This window comes from Helicoverpa zea, chromosome 18, assembly GCF_022581195.2.
Source record: "Helicoverpa zea isolate HzStark_Cry1AcR chromosome 18, ilHelZeax1.1, whole genome shotgun sequence".
NCBI classification, from domain to species: domain Eukaryota; kingdom Metazoa; phylum Arthropoda; class Insecta; order Lepidoptera; family Noctuidae; genus Helicoverpa; species Helicoverpa zea.
The window spans coordinates 6,109,009-6,125,022 of record NC_061469.1 but is presented as its reverse complement, the minus strand read 5'-3'; the positions used below and the strand labels follow the sequence as shown (position 1 = coordinate 6,125,022).

At 36.0% G+C, this 16,014-nt stretch overlaps 2 protein-coding genes across 6 annotated transcripts; both read left to right on the top strand.

Annotated features, from left to right (window-relative positions):
* The first annotated feature begins 213 nt into the window (after nt 1-213).
* Nucleotides 214-9,817, top strand: LOC124638904 (pickpocket protein 28-like). 5 transcript variants are annotated; one of them, XM_047176053.1, is made up of 14 exons: nt 214-336; nt 3,579-3,749; nt 3,826-3,955; nt 4,232-4,347; nt 4,536-4,641; nt 4,707-4,861; nt 4,929-5,040; nt 5,243-5,335; nt 5,427-5,566; nt 6,004-6,134; nt 6,378-6,437; nt 6,663-6,879; nt 8,305-8,478; nt 9,454-9,817. In XM_047176053.1, exons 3-14 carry the CDS (start codon nt 3,842-3,844, stop codon nt 9,566-9,568), a joined length of 1,533 nt encoding a protein of 510 aa, XP_047032009.1. In that variant the 5' UTR covers nt 214-336; nt 3,579-3,749; nt 3,826-3,841; the 3' UTR covers nt 9,569-9,817. The 5 variants fall into 5 exon arrangements, with proteins under 5 accessions (XP_047032009.1, XP_047032007.1, XP_047032005.1 ...); XM_047176049.1 differs by lacking the exon at nt 214-336 and adding an exon at nt 1,810-2,137; XM_047176052.1 differs by lacking the exon at nt 214-336 and adding an exon at nt 3,105-3,175.
* A 916-nt stretch (nt 9,818-10,733) lies between these two features.
* Nucleotides 10,734-15,368, top strand: LOC124638906 (inhibitor of growth protein 3). The gene is made up of 11 exons (XM_047176055.1): nt 10,734-10,920; nt 11,250-11,321; nt 11,409-11,606; nt 12,200-12,341; nt 12,670-12,769; nt 12,893-12,982; nt 13,308-13,416; nt 13,562-13,673; nt 14,009-14,101; nt 14,490-14,628; nt 15,152-15,368. Exons 1-11 carry the CDS (start codon nt 10,893-10,895, stop codon nt 15,269-15,271), a joined length of 1,203 nt encoding a protein of 400 aa, XP_047032011.1. The 5' UTR covers nt 10,734-10,892; the 3' UTR covers nt 15,272-15,368.
* Nucleotides 15,369-16,014: the final 646 nt, after the last annotated feature.

Here is a 16,014-nt window from a genome sequence, read left to right as displayed (position 1 = left end):
ATCAATGTCAGCTAGCTAGTTCAATCTTAGGACCTAAATAAATCCTTTGCCTTACCTATAACTTAGCTAGAATGCAAAGACTTTTACTATTTGCCAGAAGGTCCTTTAGTAGACTAACGCCATAGGTATCATAATTACCCAATTTACAGGTTTCTTATTTCACTGAATTCAATTTGAACTAAGTTTTAAGGCAGATGTAATGTGCGTGACTCATGTGGTTCAGAAATTATTATAACACTAGGTTCAATACTTATTATATTTTGTGAGCGACTGCAACTTTATTGCAACCCACGATTTGACATTTGAAATATTTTTAAGTACTTCCTTATCTGCGAGGTAAGTCACCTATCTGTATGTCCCATTAACATATCAGCATTTTGATGAAACACGTTCTTGGCCTAGGTAAATTCAGAGATTAGATATTTGAGCCCTTTCTTGATAACTGCGCTGAGACATACGCACAGCGCATCTATCTTTTGATCCAAAGCGAAAATTTGCCTTACCTTTTTCCCTTATAAATCCGGGATCATAGAACTGCAGAGGTAAATTGCCTCTGATAGTATTGTAAGTGTGTAGTACCTACTACCACTACTACCTACAGCTGAGTGTATAAATTGTCCGTTCCTTCAATATAACGTTAACATGTTTTTCATGTAGGCTCATCGAGATTGTGTGATTGTGATGTTAGATACGGTTATGTCTGGTTCTTTAGTCGCCGTGACGTCGCACTAGTCTTCACCTCTAAAATTTTCCCATCGATATAAAAAACAATTTATTTGATCGATATCTTTTTACGTTGAAGTTGTAACATTGAAAGACAGATTGACGTCGCTAATGTTGATATCTGTATGATGCTCGTTGATTGTGTTTTGTTTCGATCTAACCTCTATCTATCCCAAAGCATTGTTATTTGTTGCCTCAACTATCAAAACAATTGATGTTAACAAAATTCCTACTACTTTACCGCATTGTTGATAGGTACTTACATGACGAATTTCGTCGAAACTGCTGCAAGCTGTGGGATCCTTAATGGTACTAACGGGCACCATGAACCGGTTATTTCATAGGTCATCTTCTACTGATTTGGTCCATTTGCTGGTCTTCTACTATTATACATGTTTTTTCTACTAGGTGGTAGTTACTATAATAACTATAGTAGTAATAGCACTTATTGTACTAACATAATCAATAATTTCGTCACAGTGTAATAACGATAGCATCAGCTCCGTAAATATTATTGATCCTGCACACTTTTTGAATATAGTATATCAAACATCAATATCACTAGGTTGCATTAAATCATAACACAACGCATGTGTGGAAGTTGAAAGATTTGTGTAACACCTAAAATGGATATTGCCATCAGAAGTAAAGAAATAACACCCTCACACTCGTATAGGTTTCCCAGACTGTTCTCACTAATAGGTACCTTTATAATAGGTACTGTTCAACATAACAGTTTTGTGGTTTAGTGCGTAAGGGGGTAAACCCGGAAAATGGATTCGTCACCATCGAAGGACTGCTTCGTAGAGTACACGACAACAAGAGCATTAAATTCATTAATCCGGCGTCACAGGTTTGGTGTTTCTTAATGTTCTTAACTTCTAATAGGTGCTGGTGAATCCAAAGAGTGGTTTTCAAAACAAGAAAAGAATTGAGGATCCTTTAGCCGGTCAATAATATTTGGCCGATAAAATAAATGTACCTATAGAGACTTATATGTATTATAGATACTTGACAGATAAGAGATTTTTATCTAAGGATCGACCTATAGGTACTTGACGGCTTGAACTACGTTTGCGTATTGCAGACAATGCTGAACTTCAGTTATGAAATAAAGGATTCCAGTGTCAAATATTTCAGTTCCTATTTATAGAAATCAGACACAAACACGCTATCTGCATCCTGCACTCCGAATTACTCCGATATTATGATATTATGTCACACGTTCCGAGGGTACCAGTTAATTCGGTCTGCTTTTAGAAAAACAACATATTTTTTAATGGATAAGTGAGAATTAGTACTTAACTAAAATGCCCGCATTAAGATTAAACAGAGAGTTATGGAAACTCGAAAATAGTGACCATGATTATGAAACGAAGATCAACGCATCGCGGTCGCAAGCTAATTTTAGCAGGTTTGAAAATACCATTAGTGGGAGCTATCATTATTGTGTTATTTTACCACTTTTCCTTACCCTAAAAATAAGAACTGTAACCACGCGGCAACGCACAATATTAAATTGGTATTTTCCTAATTTGTGATTACGAGTTTTCGTCGTAATTTTAAATGTTAAACCTACATAGCATAGAAAGTTAATGTACATTTTTGTTTCGGGAATTAAATCTATACTATATAATATTATAAAGCTGAAGAGTTTGTTTGTTTGTTTGTTTGAACGCGCTAATCTCAGGAACTACTGGTCCGATTTGAAAATTTCTTTCAGTGTTAGATAGCCCATTTAACGAGGAAGGCTATAGGCTACTTTTTATCCCGGTATGGGAAGTAGTTCTCACGGGATGCGGGTGAAACCGCTGGCAGAAGCTAGTGTGTCATAACTGCGCCTAAAACAATTTAAAAGTACTTAGATAAAGGAATACCTGTGGGGTATTGCATGATTAGGTAACTCAAAATACTCAAATGAAATTAAAATTCACAATTTTGTTAATTCATGTTTACCTAACATTAGTTGGAATAGTCCCATGTTAAGACCTCTCATGGGAAATGAATACTAATTCATTTTGTTGTGACATTGGCACAAAGACCCACTTATATTAAGTACTTAGTTTGAATCCTAAAATCTAGGATTTAATTTAATCTCCGAATCGGTATACTTAGGTAATTTGTAGTTTCATGGAAGCGCCGGTAGTGATCTACCTCTTACTTTGTCTCTCCATATTCCTATTAGTCTATACTAATACTCATACACTATTATAATATCATAAAGGGGAAAACTTTGTTTGTTTGGTTGTAATGGATAAACTCAAAAACTACTGAACCGATTTTAAATAACTAATATTAAAGAACGCGAGTAACATAGGCTATATTTTATCCCAGTGCGGGCAGTAGCTCCCACGGGACGCGGGTGAAACCACGGGAAAACGGCTAGTGATATATAATGTACAAACGAACCACAAATTAATTTGTCATTTCATAAAATCCCCAGTGGCTTAAGGTAGGGCCAGTTCGCAAAATGTTAACTTTAATATTTACTTATGTAGGTAATTGCAGTTGTCATTACAAAGGCACATACTATATGGACTAAGGTCGTGCTTAACCAGCTTGTTTGTACCTCGTTACGATTTGAATATTCATAAACAAATAATGTAACAAATGTAACGTAGGTATTAGTCAGCATTCTACAAATTTTAATTTAGTAATTGGCTCACCTGTATCCCTTGGGTTAACATTAACGGCTATGACGACTCTCCTACCAAGCCCAAATTAATAGCATGTTTTGTTTTGAGCCCATTCGGTAGTCTTTGCCTAGCACCATGAGGAGACACTCGAGGTACACAATAACAACACTTGAATAACTAAAATCTAATACGACGTGACTAATGTTCATGTTGTTCTAGGTCGGAAAGTTTCGGGAAGACCCCCGATGTGGTCGAAAAGGAAACGCCACCAGAAAAACCCAAGAGATGCAGGCGCAGCATAATCAAAGATTACTTGGTTGATTACACGGCTAACTCCAATCTTCATGGACTGAAATACATCGGAGAGAAAGAAAGAACCTTTGTGGAAAAGTAAGTTTCATCAAACTTCCTTTACTTACTTTATCTAATAGTATCACCGGTTTATTTTGCTCTAATTTTATTCCAGAATATTCTGGCTCTTCATGTTTACTTGTTGTGTGATACTTTGTGCTGGTTTGATTAGAAAAGTCTACATAAAGTGGAATGAAAGTCCAGTGATCGTAAGCTTTGCTGAAAACCCGACTCCCGTTTGGCAGGTACCTAATTTCAAGCATGTATTTCCTCGTAGTTGTTATTGTTGTAATTCAATGCAGGTACGTATCCTTAAAGTTTGACGTTACACCGATTTACACATGTTGAACTTTACCATGATTCCATTATCTATGAAATCACAAATCTTTACATAGAATTTCCACGTATCGAGTTCATGGCTCGAGTATTTCTCACCTATGTAACCCGTTCCTTAATATCCTATGTTGTCTCACTTAGGTATTTCGTACACTATATGTACTCTTTCATCATTATTGTTTTAGATTCCCTATCCAGCAGTGACAGTTTGTTTCGAAACTAAAGCAATGCAGAGGAAATTTAATTTTACAGATTACTACCATTTATATTTGTCTGACAAGGATAATCTGACATTAGAGGAGTAAGTAAAATTTAATAGGTAACTAAGTAAATGTGTGTAAACCGATGTGCAAAATGACCGACCTAATTTCTCAAAATAGAAGCGCCAAGTAAAATTGTAAAAAGCACTGTTGGTTACGCGAATAAATATATTTTCTTTATTTTATATATTAAAAATTGCAGTTAAAGTTTGACTGAATTTACTTTCAGACAGCATTTGTTTGAAGATATTTCGATGGTCTGCGATGATCATCTTGCTCCCACGAATGGCCGAAAATTTTCCGATGGAGCAGAAACAGTGGACAATATAAGAGAGGTTCGTAGTCTTGGATAACTTTTTTTTTAGGTAGATACTCCATTTATTTTATTTATACATTTCAGGTATCGCCAAATCTGACAGAAGTTTTCTTTGGCTGTAAATGGAAAGATATACCAAGTGTGAATTGTTCTGACTTATTCTCACCCATATTAACTGAAGAAGGGCTTTGTTACACTTTCAATACTTTGGGTGCTGAAGAAATGTTTAGAGTTGAGAAGTGAGTGTAACATTTGTTTTTGTCTTTTTAGAAGTGTTATTATTTTAACACGCGTATGTTTTTTTAGCTTGCATCAAAATTATCCGTATCTGGAACATGATAAGGTAGCAGAGTCATGGAGTCTGGAAGAAGGATACTCGGCTGACACACCAATAGAAACCTATCCCCATAGAGGCGCTGTAAGTTTAAACTTACTTAGTAGTAGAATACATAATTTCCATCTAGATACGTATAGTTTAACATCAAATGACTATCCGAAGAAGTTCCAATATGGATTTTAAACGCAGAAGTTAACCAGGCAATTGCAATGTCAGGAGATGCCCCGTTAACTTTTGCATAATAATCAGTCTTTGTCATTTACATTAAGATATATTTTCACAGGGATATGGAGTTAAATCCGGTCTAACCTTCTTATTGAAGGCGAATAAAATCGACTTGGATTACCTCTGCAGAGGTCCAGTACAAGGCTTCAAGGTAAACAAAGTTACATCTAAAGCGAACCATTGTAAGTTTCCACAATACATAATCGTATGATAAATAAACTGCATTTCCTCTATGTCCGTAGATACTGTTGCACAATCCGGCAGAGTTGCCGAGGCTTTCACAACAGTATTTCCGATCGCCTCTATCGCAAGAGGTAGTCGTTGCGGTGAAACCTAAAATGATGACCACTTCCTCAGGCCTTAAACCTTACGAGCCTACCAGGTGAGTTCGACGAGTATTATATGTTTTATTTGAAATGTCCATCAATGCCAATTTAGTTGGGAGAGTCATTCATTGATAATTTTATTAGTTATATACGACATAGCTACGTTTTATATCGATGGTATACTTTATTGCCAACTCTTGAAACAAAAAGTCCTCGTCAATACGAAAAAGCTACCAAAACGCTCTATAGGTATCACATCCTGTGGTATTTTGTTAGAAATTATCGCGACACATAACAATTTACAAACCACAATTTACTTACCTAGGTACTACTAACTTAACTATAGGCAGTAGAGTAGGTGTAACGAACCAATCGATGTTAATTAAAAATATTAGGTAATTAATTAACTATGTATTTGCGTGTAAATAAATACCCAATTAGGAGCTTCCATTTATTATCAGTACAACAATGGACTTCTTTTATCGGTTCACAGGCGACAATGCTATTTTCCAACGGAGCGCTATCTTCAATACTTCAAGGTGTACACTCAGTCAAACTGTGAGATGGAGTGTCTATCCAACTTCACTTACACTCGATGTGGATGCGTGCACTTTGGGATGCCCTGTGAGTGCCCATTTGACTTTTATTTAGCTCAATTTTGCAGAATCTTGACTACATAATCCTCGCTTTCAGACGGAAAATCCTGTACCAAAGACTGTTATAGCTAAAAAACCCAATTTTGGATATATTTAGTTGACCTACATCTTTATATTAACTTTTAAACTAAACGTATCGTGCTTAGTAGTTTATAGAACGGAGCTGCGTAATGTTTTGTAACACTGCATAAAAATGCACTTTGCGTTCCAGATGGACCAAACATGGAAGTCTGCAATGCAGCCAGCCGAGAATGTATAAAAGAAGCTCAGAGTAAGTCGGTCATCGAACATACCAATACTCCTAAGTTGTGCAGACTCATATGCAATAAAAACTATTCAATAAAACATTAGAACGTATAAGTTGCATAAGATATTTTTACAAAATGGCTTTCATTTACCTTATTAGCAGTTTTATTGACTTTCACAAGATTTAAATTTAAAATACTCCTATTTAAGTATGTCAAATTAAAGGAAGCTACTTTTAAACTTTTTTCAGTGGAGTTGGTGACTATAGAAATCCAGTCTGGACTCGATAGTCGAAAACAAAATGAAACTGATACACTCGGCCAGGCCCGAGCGGTGTCTTCTAGGTGTCGATGTCTACCAGCGTGCACATCCATAGAGTACGAGGCAGAGACGTCGCAGGCCGATTATGACTGGGCAGCCCTATTTCGAGCATTCAGATATTACAACGTATCTGAGGAATTGGTGAAGTGAGTAACACAGGTTTTTATTTAGGTAATATATGGAACCAGGTAAAGGTAAGTACGTTTGGCAAAGGAAACATCCTTTTTGGCACGTAAGTAGGCACTCAGCACAATGTCTTTAAGAATTTAGCCATCGACCACCTGAAGGACCATTTTCTCTCGCTATCTGCAGTCGCAGGAAAAATCTAGTTTGAACTTTCATACTTTCATTAGATAATAGTTATGATCCGGAGGTCAAATGACATAATCTTTCTAAAATAAATATCCATTATGCATTTTCTCTCACCTCAGTAAAACGTAAATATTTTTTATTAATTTAATCACTTACGTTATAATTTTATATAAATGAGTGTTTATGTAGGTATATATGTAAATAAATATTACTTAATCGCTAAATATTTATGATTGGCAAAAGTCGAAAACGGTATTACCGATTTGGTCATAGGGAGTTAGAAATTGCCGCGAAACCGCGGGAAATAGGTAGGTAGTTCAAAATACAAAATATATTAAGTAATGTAAGTAAGGATTATTTACTTCAAAATAAGTAAGTATACAAAGGCATAGGTATAATAGGTATGTGTAAGTTCGTAATTTCATAGCTAATCTAATCCCTAGTAGGTAGCGTTCGCGGATGACGAGCAGAGGATGTTTTGCAATATTCGACCTATCTGTACCAACCGCCAGACATTATCCTGCTCGTATCGCGAAAGGAAATAAGCTATTTGTTAGAAAATCTAATCCATAAAACGACCTTCGTTTTTACCATTTTTTTTTTGTTAGCCGCCTAATATTTTTTCGCATTATAATTTATTCGATTATTGCTGAAAGTTTCAGTGTTACTGGCCGCTCGCAAAAAAAACTAAAATGCTCCTCCCCTCGCGATCATCTTTTTTTTAATGGTCCCGTTCCAACTACCTAATTCATATTTCAAATTATAATTTGGCGTTCCACACACGACTGATTCGAAGTTAAACGACCTCTCCAAAATAAACCTCTCGGTCAATACCTTCAGAGTATATTTTACAAATCCAACGGTAGGTAATGACCAATGTATGTATTTATGGTAAATCCAGTAAAATAAAATTGAGAGGACATCGACATTCATTCATTTATTTAATCAACATCAATACGATGCTCATTAATCATTCGAAAAGGGTATGTAATCGTTACCTACCTACCTACATTTTACATTAGGTACAGGCTCTTGCCTAGAATTGCTATTTTTACATAAATTTTAAACAAAGGCAAGATAAGTGATTGGGAATAAATAAATTAATCCTATGTAGGTGAGAACTACAGTCTATGAGAAGATGCGTAATCCCGCATAGTTTACGTTTTTGAGTCTATCTTCCTTCTTTGAATGTTAATATAACACAACTGATATAAAATAAAAAATAATAAAGGTAAGGGATACATAATTTATGATTTCAGTGTAACCTACTCCCGCGTCATGGTGTTCTTTAAGGAAGCGCAGTTCATCACGTCTCGTCGTTCAGAACTGTACGGACAAACTGACTTCCTCGCCAACTGCGGCGGTCTACTTGGACTGTTCATGGGCTTCTCTATCCTCAGTGTCGCGGAAATTATTTATTTCTTAACGTTAAGGTAATTTACGAAAATCATCATCATCTAATTTTCCGAATTATGTTGAGAATGGCTTCCCGTCTAAACGGATGCAGCTGAGCACCAGCGTTTTACAAGGAGCGACCGCCTATCTGACCTCCTCAACCCAGTACCTAATTGGGCACCCAATAGATAAGACCGGAAAATCACCAACATTTTTTTTTCTGATCGTACGTAACTTGAAATACAGGGCCCCGATTCTCCTAAGTTAATAATGTCAAAATCGAATAGAAATCGAATCGCAATATGATCGTAATAGCAGTTTTAACCATATCGGGCATTCTGCTACTAATAAAAGACCAATCGTATTCGATTGACATTTGATTGGTGTGCGATTGGTCTGCTATTTTGATGATTTTGGTCTATACGGTAGTTTGCTGTACAATCATTTTGCAATCGTAAATCATTTGCAGACAAAATGATTCATTATTGAATGACAGAAAAGGATAAAAAGGCTTATTTCAAAGAAAAAATAGCGGAATGCCACATACGCTTCAATCGTAATCGAGTCGGGATTGGATCTCAGTCGAATCGAGTCGAACGTCAATCGAAGGTCGCTTAAGTAAAATTAGGAGAATCGGGCCCCAGATCTCTGTGGTGTCTAGTACAATACTTTGGTTCTCATGGTACCAAGATAAACGAAGACTGACATGCCATTCCATGATCATGACATTCCAACTGATGCGCGCTAGTTCCGTTTGCCAAGGCCGATCCACTTACTTACCTACTACTGTGGATATAATAGGTTTAAAAGGGCATAAACTAGACGAATCATAAGTCCTAGCAAAGAGGTTCCTATTCACAGTAGCATAATACATGCATGGAGAGACCAATGTAAGGCCCAATTTTTTTAATTCCTTCCATTATATTCCATAATATTTTGGTAATTCCGAAGTGAAACCTTCTTCAGTCTTTTTAACCTAGTCCATAAATACTTATTCCGACTTCGGTTTACAGATTATGCTGTGTCCTTTGGCGTCGGCGTAACAAGAAGCGACGTATTGATTTCACGAAAAACGACACAGTTCCCGGCCCGAGCCCCAATAAAGTGATGCATCCGTACAGCGAATAATGGCAAAAAAGAAAACTACGAAAAGCTGTTCATCGATTCTTATAATTAAAAGCTTTATAACTTAAACATTTACTTACAAAAAGTGCAATTATTATTGTAATTCACGCACATAAGTACATTTTTGCTCTCTAACTCACAGAATTTTTCATATTAACTGATGCGTAGTTGCTAAGGTCATGATGTCGTCGTAGCAAAATTTGAGAATCTTATTTTTAAATATCATGTGCAAATAAAAAATGAATTTACCAATAGTCGTTTTAATGTTTCTAAATACATATCAATCAAACGGTGCTTGGGCCGCTGAGTTTTTTCTTTGGAGCATATCCAATTCTTTTGTGTATTTCTTCGATCGTCTTAAGAGTGTCTAAGGGTTTTGGGGTATCTTCCTGCATTTCGGAAGCTGTAGAGGAATTGTTTCCTTGTTCTCTTCGAAAAGCTTCGTATTCTTGCAAATCATCCAATTTTAAAGTTATTTCTGTCAAAGGTCTTCGGATCATTTTTGTAACTGTAAAAATAACGTTCTAACTGTTAAGAAATGGCTTGATAATAATTCATTCAGATAAAACCTAATAAAACATTCCATAATGAAAATATTCATTTTGAACGCTTCTTTATCAAATACGTTTGTTAAAGTTCGAACGCATCCAATACATTTTTTTTGGGAAGTTGGCAGAACTGTATCGGTAATAGTGATGCGTATTCTCGTAAGAAAAATAAATATCATGATACCAGTTCAAAATATCGTACACGTTTTCTAGAAGAAATCGAAATATTCGTAAGAATCTGAGTTCAAATACTCTAGAACTATGTGAAATGCTACAATATGATAAATGAAAGTATTAAAATGTATAGATACTCGACATAAAACATCGTGTTAACTTCGTTAATAATTTTAAAAACGTATTTGTAATGTCGTAGTGATTTGTGATTAGTTAAATGACAAAATATTACACTATTATGTAAAAATAACATCTTCATATATTTTTATTAGGCGTCGAGTAGAATAAAGATAGACATATTGCTTGATAGTAAAGTGCATTTGTTTTAAAAATACATACACAAATACAACGTTCTTTATCAAGCACTTAATTTTCGACACGAGTTGGATGTTAAAATATCGATATTAGATGTTCCAACAGTCAGGACTCGCCATGTGGACATCACTAGTTTTAACAATTTTATTTGTTTGACGTGACGTTGTTAAACGAACACGTCAATATCGCATAGCTTTAATCGCGAATCCTTCGTGTTGTGGTTTAATTTCTTGAAGAACTAATTGCTTTTACGTTCCAATATATAATTAAAGTTATTAAAACTCACCAAAATGCTGTATCTTGAGGATTATTTAGAAAGTAAGACGTTCTTTGTTCTTCCACGATGACGCAATTCCGTGCCTAATGTTGGCAAAATTGGGGCGTGCCCTGCTACTAAAAGTTGCGCGAAAATTCAAAAATAAAGTGTTCTTGTTTGCCAAGTGCAACTAGCTGACCAGTCGAACTTTTTAAAGTTTTTATTTTAATAATATAATTATATCGTTGTTGTGTAAGTTGTACTCGGAGATGTGACAAAGCAAAAATATAATATTCCGTTCTTGAGTAATCCACAGCATTACTAAACATTATAAAAAATATATATTTTTGCAGTGCCTTAGTTATTAATTCCAGCCCTTTTTTCATTGCAGTGATTGAGCATCTCCCTCAAGAGCTTAGGGACAGATTTACTGAAATGCGAGAAATGGATTTATCGGTTCAAAGTAACTATAATCTCAAATATCTATTCTATCAATTTAATTTCAAATTCTTAGTTTTTTTTTTTTCTAATCATTGTAATTTCGCCACAGATAATATGGATACTTTAGAGAAAAGAGTACGCACTCTCTTTGGTGGATGTAGACGAGGGGAAATGAATACTGATCAGGCTAATACGGAATTTTCTGACATCAAGAGAGGATACAATAAGACTCTTGAAGAAGCTGATGAAAAAATGGCTCTAGCTAATCAGATGTATGATTTGGTTGATAGATACTTGCGTAGACTTGGTAAGTTCATAGAATAATGATTTCATATAATTCATAACTGAGAATCTCCACATTTTGTGAAAGTATAATGTCAAACACATTAAAACAGTGTTTTCCGTCATCCTCTGAGCCTTTTTTCCCAACTATGTTGGGGTCGGGTTCCAGTCTAACCGGATTCAGCTGAGTACCAGTGCGTTACAAGAAGCGACTGCCTATCTGACCTCAACCCAGTTACCCGGACAACCCGATACCACATGGTTAGACTGGTGTCAGACTTACTGGCTTCTGACTACCCCTAACGACTGCAAAGGATGTTCAATGACAGTTGGGACCTACAGTTTAACGTGCCATCCGAAACACAGTCATTGGTGTCCAAGATATACTTAGAAAGTACATACAAACTTAGAAAAGTTGCATTGGTACTTGCCTGACCTGTATTCGAACCCACACCCTCATACTCGAGAAGTTGGCTTTTTACCCCCTAGGCCACCATGACTTCACACAAACAAACAGTGTTTTATATTTTCAAAATAAATTATTATGTTTATTTATGTAATTTTTTTCTAACAAAGAACTTCTAGGTGGGTTTTTATATTATTTTATAATATTCTCAGATACGGAGCTTCATAAGTTTAAATGTGAACTGGAGGCAGATAACAAGGGAATCACAGAATTGTTGGAGAAGAGATCTCTTGAACTTGATGTGAACACCAATCACGCTAGCACACCTAACAATAATCACTATAAGGAAAACAGGTATGTTCAATATACCTGCTGTTGGAGCTTTTTTCCATTCATGTTGGGGTTGGCTTCCAGTCTAACTGATAAAATTGAGTACCAGTGTTATTCATGGAGAGACTGCCTCTTGGACCTCTACCCAGTTACCCTAGAAAATCAAAATCCCTTATTACTACTTATCTACTTCTTATAAAGTACTTGTAGTTGTATCTGCTCAAACTCGATTCTGACTACAATTGACACAAAGGGGTCAAAAATATTTTGAGCACTCCTCCATTTCACACTCCTTTGAGCCCAAATTAAATATCGGTTAACTATATTTTGTTAACAATATTTTATCTTGCAGGTACCGCATCCGGGCTGAAAAGCGTCGCGACAGCTGGGGTAACCGCGAATCTCGGGGCCACGCCTCTGGGAATCTTTCCAGAACTGATTCTGCTATACAAGTAAATTCCAATTTTTTTTTTTTTGGATGGAGGGAATATTACCTTGTAAAATGATATCAGACAGGTTGAAAGATAAAGATATGTAGTGACGACCCCAAACAATGATTGGCATTTTATTCTCAGGCAGCATTGGGACGAGACTCTTACTCGCTGGGTCATGCTGGCAGTGCTATTGCTGCTGCTGCCAGTCAGGCTATTGCAGCAACACAGCAGGTACGTAAACACTTTAAAAGCTTTATCATAAAGTTTGTCATTTTGTACAGGATAGTATTATTAATTAATGTAACAGTGCCAAACTGATTAGCTAGCATTAACTGGACTGTTCGATGATAATTTACAACATAGCAAATGGGACATGTTTATTGAATAATGCTTTCCCGCGATTTCATCCGCATCCTTGGGTAACTTTTTCCTGAAGCTGGACAAATTATAGCCTGTGTTACTTGGGAATAGTACCTTCCAAATAGTAAAAGAAAATTTTCAGATTTTTTTTTGTATGTATTAAAAAAAAATGATTATTTATTTATTTAATGTATAGATGCAGCATGGTCGTCGCACGGCCTCGCTGAAGGCTTCCTACGAAGCTGTGGCTGGTGGTGAACTCGCTCACCATGCCCTGCAAACACATCACACACATCATGATCATGGTAATACATACCTATTAATATTAGTTTGTTTGTATTTAAGGATAGTCTCAGAACCTAATTACTGAATTACATTACACATTACAGTATATCATGATCAAAAGTTTGTTTTTTCCTTTTATACAATCGTTGTTTTTTTTATTAACAGGACATGGAGGAATGTCAACCAGCCATGGTCAGAGCACAACTGTTCACGGCCATCATACTACTTCTCATGGACACAATAATTCTTCTTCTTCTACTAAGAGGACCAAACAGAAGTAAGTAATATTAACGTACATCTAAAAGCAGTCTAAAAGTTATTGTTCCAAGCAGGAAGATGATAGAATTCAGTCTCGAAGTAATGTCGGACGGATCCACTGCATTCCCATTTCCCTAACTTTTGACATCACAATTCTTTACCTTACTCTTGTATACTCTTTTAAATACTACTCCTATGTACTTCTATACGTACATCCCCTATATACTGCGTTATTATGTAAACTTCCTTGTACATATAGGGATATACATACTTCATGTTATTGTATGTGAATGCCCATACCTTTTTTGAAGGTAAGCCGCCCAAAATGATTTCACTGTCGTTATTTTGTCACAGGAAAAGCAACAGCTACAGTTCAACTGGGGTATCTGCTCATACTCAGCAGGCTGTGGCGTCAGCAGCCAGCCGATCATCTTCACCCACTGTGGTGTAAGTTTCTTGTGCCATTACTATTTCCATCAACATTACCAGAAATTGTACTTTATGATTAGTCGGTAGTTTAAAGATTTTATGGAGACCATACTTTTTACTGGATTTCTGATATTAATGTAATGAAAAATTAATAGTTTAAACATGCTTTTATAATTATTTTTTATTTAATCGTGGTCTAACATCTTTTAGATTCTACAACATAGATAGTTAGTTACCTACATATATTCATACATAAACATGACGCCTCAGAAAAAGACACAACGGAAGTGCTCTACATAAACAAAAGAAAAATGAAACTAACAACACAGAAATAAGCCCAATAATTATATAAGCTAAATGTAAAAATAAGGTCAAAACATATCAATAAAATCTCTTATGATTTCAGAGCCATGAACAACGTCGTGAACAATGTTGCTATCGAGGAGCCCATGGAGGAGGAATGGACATACGATCCCAACGAGCCTCGTTACTGCATCTGCAACCAGGTCTCTTACGGAGACATGGTTGCCTGTGACAACCAGGATGTAAGTCAAATGCTCATATTTATTTTTAATTAATACAATATTTTATCATCTGCCTTTTCCCAACTATTTTTGGGTTGTCTTCCAGTCTACCTGGGTGCAGCTGAGAACTAGTGTTTTACATCAAACAACTGTCCATCTGACCCAGTTATCCGGGCAATACGATAGCCCTTGGTAAAACTGGTTGTCAGGCTTTCTAGCTTCTGACTGCCCGTAACAACTGCTGATTTTGCCAAATGACAGCCGAGACCCACCAGTCTATCGTGCTTTCCGAAACACGGAAGAAGTCCTTATTCCATGACTAATAATAAATTAATAAATTTTCTGGGGAGTTTGTTGCGCCACTTCTTCTTCCCAGCAAAAACACATAGGAAGTGGTGAAGGGTGGGCGTTTTGGGGGCTGTCTTTTGTAAATTTATTTTTTTTGACGTTCGAAAAGTGCTGTTTTGCAGCCAAGTTTGAATAAATGACTTTTGTTTTTTTTTTTTTTTTTAATAAATTGATAAAATGTTTGTGTTAATTTCAGTGCCCTTACGAGTGGTTCCACTACCCATGCGTTGGCATCTCTGCACCACCGAAAGGCAAGTGGTACTGCCCGCAGTGCCAGAGCAACATGCGTCGCAACCGCGCCCACCGAAAGAACTGAATTATTACGACGATGTTTCTGCTTTACGCTTAATCTCATACCGTCATTATGCCATTAATCTACCTGTATACCTTATTAAATAAATAATTCCATGCAATTCAGTATTTTTTTCTTTCTATGTTAGATACCCATCTATTGGCATAAACTTTATTTCAACATGGTTTTACCAGAACCTTTCTATAATTACCATTCTTTTATTTTAAAGTCGGTAAAAAATAATGCATATCGTGCAGAAAGTTATTCTTGAACAGAAACTATATTGTTCGCATAAAATATCAAGAAACAGGCTGTCTTAGACTGAGATATTTCTTGATATACTAAAGACAAAAATATAAGAAATCTGGAAATGTGTGGTAGATTTTCGCCCGTTTGATAGAATTTCTGAGCACAGCTGCACGGGCACCATGTTCATTGTGCTCGAATTGGGGAACAGTCTGTTTAATTTTATGGACAGATGATTTAATTACAACGCATAACTGCTTAAAATATTTACCGAATCATAAGCCAAAAATCATCAACATTCTGAAATCTGAAAAAATATTTTGCATCTTTAGTGTTGCAACCATAGATATAATATTACTAAACAAGATTGCGCACGCTCAAAATATATATTTACGAAAATGAACTCTATTCTAACGCAATAAGGTACTAAATTGGTTGCATAATACACAGAGGCAAATCCGAGCCGAGAGGGATAGTTCGAACGGAGGCTGTTTGTCTCTTTCTAACACCTTGCCAGCATA

What these genes read in the sequence shown, in the direction of transcription:
- LOC124638904 (XM_047176049.1), top strand. Translation starts at nt 2,034, where the DNA reads ATGCCCGCATTAAGATTAAACAGAGAGTTATGGAAACTCGAAAATAGT. An exon ending in TCGCAAGCTAATTTTAGCAG is followed by an intron (nt 2,138 to 3,578) that starts GTTTGAAAATAC and finishes ATGTTGTTCTAG; the next exon opens with GTCGGAAAGTTTCGGGAAGA. An exon ending in CAGTGGACAATATAAGAGAG is followed by an intron (nt 4,642 to 4,706) that starts GTTCGTAGTCTT and finishes TATACATTTCAG; the next exon opens with GTATCGCCAAATCTGACAGA.
- LOC124638906 (XM_047176055.1), top strand. Translation starts at nt 10,893, where the DNA reads ATGCTGTATCTTGAGGATTATTTAGAAA. An exon ending in TCACACACATCATGATCATG is followed by an intron (nt 13,417 to 13,561) that starts GTAATACATACC and finishes TTTTATTAACAG; the next exon opens with GACATGGAGGAATGTCAACC. An exon ending in TCATCTTCACCCACTGTGGT is followed by an intron (nt 14,102 to 14,489) that starts GTAAGTTTCTTG and finishes TTATGATTTCAG; the next exon opens with AGCCATGAACAACGTCGTGA.